This window comes from Colobus angolensis, unplaced genomic scaffold (genome assembly GCF_000951035.1).
Source record: "Colobus angolensis palliatus isolate OR3802 unplaced genomic scaffold, Cang.pa_1.0 Scaffold565, whole genome shotgun sequence".
NCBI classification, from domain to species: Eukaryota; Metazoa; Chordata; class Mammalia; order Primates; family Cercopithecidae; genus Colobus; species Colobus angolensis.
In genome coordinates, this window is record NW_012119210.1 from 25,504 (window position 1) to 32,321 (window position 6,818).

Below are 6,818 nucleotides of genomic sequence, written 5' to 3' on the forward strand. Positions count from 1 at the left end.
TGCAGCCCTGCTGCGACCCGGCCCGTTGCCGTAGAGATGGGCAGGGCTGGATGGAGTAGGGTGCGGTGAGCTGAGCTGACCCTGCTTCACCACGGGGACTGCAGTGACCCCGGCTTGCCGGCAGGGCGGGTAACCGGTTGAACCAGGGTGGGGCTGCTCAGGGGCGTGGAGCCGAGGCCAGGATTTCTCTGAAGACCCAGCACAAGCGATTCCTTTCTGCGAAGAGACCATTGCTATGGAAACCAAAGCGCTAGGCCAGCGGAGATTGAGGCTCCCGATCGTGACTGGTCTTTCTCCCGAAGAACCTCGCCTGAGGCTTCCGGAAGCGGCTACTTCCTGAACGAACCCGCCCACCCTCCTGGGGGAGAGAGGTAAGACCCTCGGGGTCTTGACACCACGCAGGCGAAGAAACCTGTTCCAATGCCAGCTCCCCCAGGAAACCTACCCGGCCCACCCCTAGAAGTGGTGCCTCGCTCTCCCTAACTCTTGGACTTTGTTCCACGTTCATAACTTAGTATTTGACGAACTCCCGGCGATGTTTGTTCTTTTTTCCCACACATAATAGACCATAAAGACTGGCTTCCTTGCTTTATGACTGAACAAGTCCTTTTCCTCGCTGTGGCTCACCTTCCTCTTATGTAAAATGGAAATATTAAATCTAGACGCCGGTCTGATTAGGTTGCTTTGAAGATCGAACCGGATGAGGGATGCCAAAGACTTCATAGGCTGTAAAGTGGTGAAACTGAACTGCTACCCAGTTGCTATTTTTTTCTTCTCCTCTCTCCCCCTCAATCTAAACATTCTTTAGATCTCTTGTGGTTTCTTCAGGCGGTCTTTGCGACTCCCTAGGCTCCAGCCTGGAAGAAATCTCTTTACACTTCCCTTTCACAGAGCCCTGCATTTTAACTTCCCTATCAGAAGCAAGAAAAATAGTTATCATTTTTAGAGGGCTTACTCTATGCCAAGCCCTGATAAAACTCTACGTGGGTTATCTCATTTAATTTTACAACATCATTGTATGGTAGGTACTGTTATCCTATTTTCAAGCTCTGTCTGCCTGAAATTGCCTGTTTACTATCTATTTCTCCCGCTAGACTTTGAGCTCTCTGAGAAAAGGGGCCATGCCTGTCTTGTACATTTCAGTATCTCCAACACCTAATACAGTGCCTGATAGGTATTTCTTTTCTTTTTTTTTGAGACTGAGTCTCGCTCTGTCGCCCAGGCTGGAGCGCAGTGGCAGGATCTCAGCTCACTGCAAGCTCCGCTTCCCGGGTTCACGCCGTTTTCCTGCCTCAGCTTCCCGAGTAGCTGGAACTACAGGCCCATGCCACCATGCCTGGCTAATTTTTGTATTTTTAGGAGAGACGAGGTTTCACCATGTTGGTCAGGCTGGTCTTGAACTCCTGACCTCTGCCCGCCTCAGCCTCCCGAAGTGCTGGGATTATAGGCATGAAGCCACCATGCCCAGCCCTGATAGATACTTCTTTACTAGCATGAAAATGACTACTCCCATCACTACCCTCACCCGCAAGAGCATTGTCACTTCTGCAAACTTTTCGTTGCTGTGATGAACAGCACATTCCTGTATTCCCGTTACCCACTGGGCACTGGTTTGGGGGAACGTCAGTTCACTTCTCTCTGGATTTTCTGATGAGGATCCAGAATATTCCTTAGCATTTAGGCTTCCATCTGGGTTCAGGAGGCTTTTTCTTTGCCCTTCATATCACCTTTATAACAAGCCAGCCCTCTCTGTCCTTCCTGGGATGAGTCTGATGCATTTGAGTCTAGGGCATTGGCAGGTAGGATTTGCCTATCCAACCTTTAATCTTTCTTTTTAGTCAGAACCACCCCCATCCCCACCCAGCCCCTCCCTGGAATTCTAGAGAAACATGGCCGGAGAACTCATTCTTTCCAGAAAAACCTCTCAGAAGGCAGAGTCATAGCTGTTGGGAGTCATTTCTTCATTCAACAAATATTTATGAAGCACCTACTTGTGGGGACACAGCGCTTGGCACTAGTTGGTGATAGAGTGCGAGTGAAGACAGACACCATCATATCCCTAAAGGGCTCACAGTCTGTGGGAGAGACAGACATTCATCAAATAATCAGACAGATCAGGGCAAAACCACATCTTCAATAAGTGTTAGGAAGGAGAGAACACAGGGCTAAGAAAGCCTGGAGCAGAGAGTTGGTCAAACATGAGGGAGGGGCGTGATCTGAGAAGATTTCCCTTAAAACAGTTACCTTTGAGTTGGTATCTTAAGGCTCCTCAGAATTCTGCAGTCCTCTGCTGAATGGACCAGATCAGGATCTGATAAGTTCATAAGGAAAGGGACTGAGAGATCAGCAGAGGCAAAGGCCACTAGCTGGAGAGGACAGGCTGTCCCTAAGGAACTGTAAGTGGCTCAGTTCACCTGAGGCCCTTCAGAGCATGGGGAAGCCTAATAAGAGGCTGGAGAGACAGTCAGGAGCCAGGTCACAAATGGCCTTGACAGCCAAACTAAGTGGCTCCATCTTATCCTGACAGTGGATAGCCACTGAAATATATTAAGCAGGGAAACAAAACTTTGGCTCCTCATTTCTCATGCCTGGTAAAGACTGCCATTTGGCCTTGAAAGGTGTGATCTAAATCCAAATGCCCCTATTTCAGTGGGACATATAAAGATGTCCTGGTTTTGCAGCTTTGTTTAAGACTGAGAAAGTGAGGGTCCGAGAGTCTTAACGAATGCTCCAGGGACCCGGGCCGCACCTGAAGAGCACCAACGACTGCGTGGTCCGCGGCGCAGGAGGCAGATCTGTGGCTGAACCCCTATGGCGATGACTTGGTGGCTGAGCCTATCAAGTGAGTGAAGGCAGGAAGTCTGCCTCTCCTTGGGGTGCATTTCCCAGCTCTGCTGCAGGCAGCATGATGCAGGTGTGGCAGGTCTTCCTGAGGCCCTGCTGCCTCTCTGTGCTGCCCGTGGGGTTGCTGTGGTGCCCATTTTGCTGACTTCAGGAAGCTTTCAGCCACTCCCTTTCCCAGGCCCTCTTCAGAGGCAAGGTGCAGGAGCATATCTAACAATTTAGGACTTTGTATTTGACATCAGCTTCACATGGGCATATCCTGCCTCTTTAAAGAGATTGTTCTTAGCGGGGGGAAATGGGGACCCTCCCTACTTTTATACCAACCTCCTCAGTGACTGCCGGCACAATTGGCTCTGGTTCCATGCCACTGGCTCAGGGCCTTATGATTTGGGCATAAAGTCAAAAGACTGAGGAGGAAGACTGTACAAGTGGTTCCCACTCAGAGGGACTGGAAGGAAGGAGAGAATTTGGAAGAGCAGCAAGAAGAAGGCTGTGTGAGCTTAAATGGAGAGTCAGACCAGGGCACAGCTGAGGGACACAAGTCATCTGCCCAGCTAGAACTGTGGGACCCTTCAAGGGAGGCCTCAAGTGCCAGACTTGGGGACCTGCCCTTTGTCCTGTAGGGCAGGGTACATTAGACCACCCGAGAAGCAAGCTGAAAATGCAGATTCATGCTCCTCACCCTGAGAGTCTGACTCGGGGGCTTTGGAGAGGGACCTGGGTATCAGCGCCTTAAATGAGTTTGCTGGGTAATTCTGCTGTGATGATCAGAGGACTACCGTGGGGAATGCTATAGGCCTATCCATCCATTTCCCAGGGATCCCCTGGATTTGGCCCTCTGGGCACCTGCCCTCTAAACATCCTCTCCCTCCCTGCAGTTTTCCGTGGACACAGCCTAGCAGAAAGACGCAGCCTTCATGCTTCGCTGACCACTGACCGCTGACCAACCGCCTTGATGACAGCACCCTCGTGTGCCTTCCCAGTTCAGTTCCGGCAGCCCTCAGTCAGCGGCCTCTCGCAGATAACCAAGAGCCTGTATATCAGCAATGGTGTGGCCGCCAACAACAAGCTCATGCTGTCTAGCAACCAGATCACCATGGTCATTAATGTCTCAGTGGAGGTAGTGAACACCTTATATGAGGATATCCAGTACATGCAGGTACCTGTAGCTGATGCCCCTAACTCACGTCTCTGTGACTTCTTTGACCCTATTGCTGACCATATCCACAGCGTGGAGATGAAGCAGGGCCGTACTCTGCTGCACTGCGCTGCTGGTGTGAGCCGCTCAGCCGCCCTGTGCCTCGCCTACCTCATGAAGTACCAGGCCATGTCCCTGCTGGACGCCCACACGTGGACCAAGTCATGCCGGCCCATCATCCGACCCAACAGCGGCTTTTGGGAGCAGCTCATCCACTATGAGTTTCAGTTGTTTGGCAAGAACAGCGTGCACATGGTCAGTTCCCCAGTGGGAATGATCCCTGACATCTATGAGAAGGAAGTCCGTTTGATGATTCCACTGTGAGCCATCCCACCAGCCCCTGCATTGGAGTCAGAGGTACAGATCTATTGTTGATCCTACACCAAGATCCAAACTTGAACGTTCTACTTTTGTTTATACAGAAAAAAACAGATGATGCCTGTTATGAGCACAAGGAAAAAGAGTTGCTGTAGCTTTTAACTTTATAATCCATTTTTTTAAAGAGTGAACTCACTAGTTATGAAATGGTGAAGGTTAATTTTCTGCCCTGTGAGTGACAGGCCTCTGCTGGCCAGGGGATAGGTTGAGGCAGATGATTCCCAGAAGAAAGAGGCCAGCACCCACTGCACATGGCAGGCCTGGAATCCTGCATCCCTCCCCAAAATCTAGTGACCCAGGAATGAATCTGCTACAATTCCACCTCGTTGTTCCACACCCAGAGCCAGAACCTTAAGCATCATGGTACCTCTTGCGCTTCTCACAGTAAGTGCCAATCTACTAGATAAATGGCCTTCAGGCAGTGCTCCAGGAATCCTGGGGGGTCCCAGGCCACTTGTGCTTCCACCTTCACTACAAGTGGCCCAATTCTGGTTTTCTAGGTTGTACTTATGCATAAGGTAGTTTTTAAAGAAAACATTCCACTGTTTAATTTTTTCTTTCTTTTTTTGAGATCATCTTGCTCTGTCACCCATGCTAGAGTGCAGTAGTGTGATGATGGCTCACTGTAGCCACAACCTGTCAGGCTCAAGTGATCCTCTTTACCTTAGCCTCCTGAGTGGCTGAGACTACAGATGTGTGCCACCATGCCTGCCTCATTTTTTTTCTTTTTTTATAGAGATGAGGTTTTACTATGTTGCCCAGACTGGTCTCAAACTCCTGGCCTCAGGCAATCCTCCTGCCTCAGCCTCCCAAAGTGTTGGTGAGCCACTGCACCTGGATACCACTGTATAAAAAATTTAAAAAAAAAAAATTGTGAGTGCTATTGTACATGGCAAAGTTTCAAAGAGCTCTTGGCCATCCCTCGCCAAACTTTGATGAAAGGTGGTGTTGGTCCCCTTCTCCAGGGCACATGAGAAAAATAGGCCTGACATCAGGCTTCAGGGGTTCCTCTCACAGGCCTTGGCTTGGAAGGCTGGAGCTTTGGACAAATGCCCAGCCCTGTCACCTCCTCTTCATGCGACCTGGACCCCTGGGAGCATCACTGTCCTCATCGGTCCAATGACAACCCTTTTCTCACAGAGTTGTCATAAAGATTCAACAATTTCTTAGCATAATGCCTGGCACATGGTGTGTGCTTAGTGCAAATGGCAGCTCTCATCATGAATGATAGACTCTCATCATGAATGATAGACTCTTTAACGCTGATAGACTCTCATCATGAATGATAGACTCTTTAACGCTGCTGGTCCCAGGTCAGCACACACATCCTCATAATGGCATCTCTCCTTTCTGTGCACAGCCCTTTATTGTTATAAAGTACTGTTCCAAAAAGTTACTCTGTGTAAAAGAAAAAAAATGGTTTAAGTACTTTCAGACCCTACCTCAGAGGAGGCCTAGACTTAGAGCCTTTTGAGAGCTTCCATCTTGTTTAGGTGCAATCTAGGGGTCCTGAAGCAAGGAGCACAATTCCAGTGTCCCCCAATTACTTCTAAACAGTGATTGCAGCCTTGTTTAGAATCAATATGAAAACTTGGCACCCCGGCTGACTACTGGGATTCATAAGGGGGCAGTGTCATAGGGACTAACGTGCGGACTCCATCAGTAGGTCCTGGAATTCAGGATTGTTCACATCCCCTCGGTGCCAAGGACCTGGCTCAAGACCACCTGTTCTGATACAGAGGTTTTCAGCAAACAGCATTGAAACAGAAGCACGGCTGCTCTGTTTGACACCGAACTGTGGCTCCAGATTCCAGTGGAAGCCAAATGCTTTTTCTTTTATAGCTGGGTGCCTATAATCCCAGTTACTTGGGAGATGAGGCAGGAGAATCACTTGAACCTGGGAGGCAGAGGTTGCAGTGAACCAAGACTGCACCATTCCACTCCAGCCTGGGCAACAAGAATGAGACTCCATCTCAAAAAAAAGAAAAAAGGGAAAAGAAAAGAAAAAAAAGAAATGCCTGGGACCAGAAATATTTGGATTATTTTCAGGTTAATATTTGCTTTACCTGCAGCAAATACTAGTTGAGCATCCCAACTCGAAAATCCAAAATGCTTAAATGAATATTTCCTTTGAAGTCATTTCAGCTCTCAAAAAGTTTTAGATTTTGAGCATTTCAGATTTTTGGATTTGAGATCCGTGAATGGGTCTCAAATTATATTTCACTTGGAGGGGCTATTGTCATTTTTTTCCAGTTGCTCATTGTTAGTATATAGAAATACAATTGAGGCCGGGCATGGTGGCTTATGCCTGTAATGCCAGCACTTTGGGAGGTGGAGGTGGCCAGATCACGTGAGGTCAAGTGTTCGAGACCAGCCTGGCCAACATGGCAAAAGCCTC

General features: G+C 48.9%; 1 protein-coding gene across 1 annotated transcript in view; it reads left to right on the forward strand.

Annotated features, from left to right (window-relative positions):
• DUSP18 (dual specificity phosphatase 18) overlaps nt 1–6,818 on the forward strand; it is a 22,963-nt gene continuing 16,145 nt past the window's right edge. The window contains exons 1-2 of the mRNA XM_011961690.1: nt 1–371; nt 3,723–4,399. Of these exons, the coding sequence (XP_011817080.1) occupies nt 3,800–4,366 (567 nt within the window). The 5' untranslated portion in view covers nt 1–371; nt 3,723–3,799 and the 3' untranslated portion in view covers nt 4,367–4,399. The remainder of the gene's footprint in view (nt 372–3,722; nt 4,400–6,818) is intronic.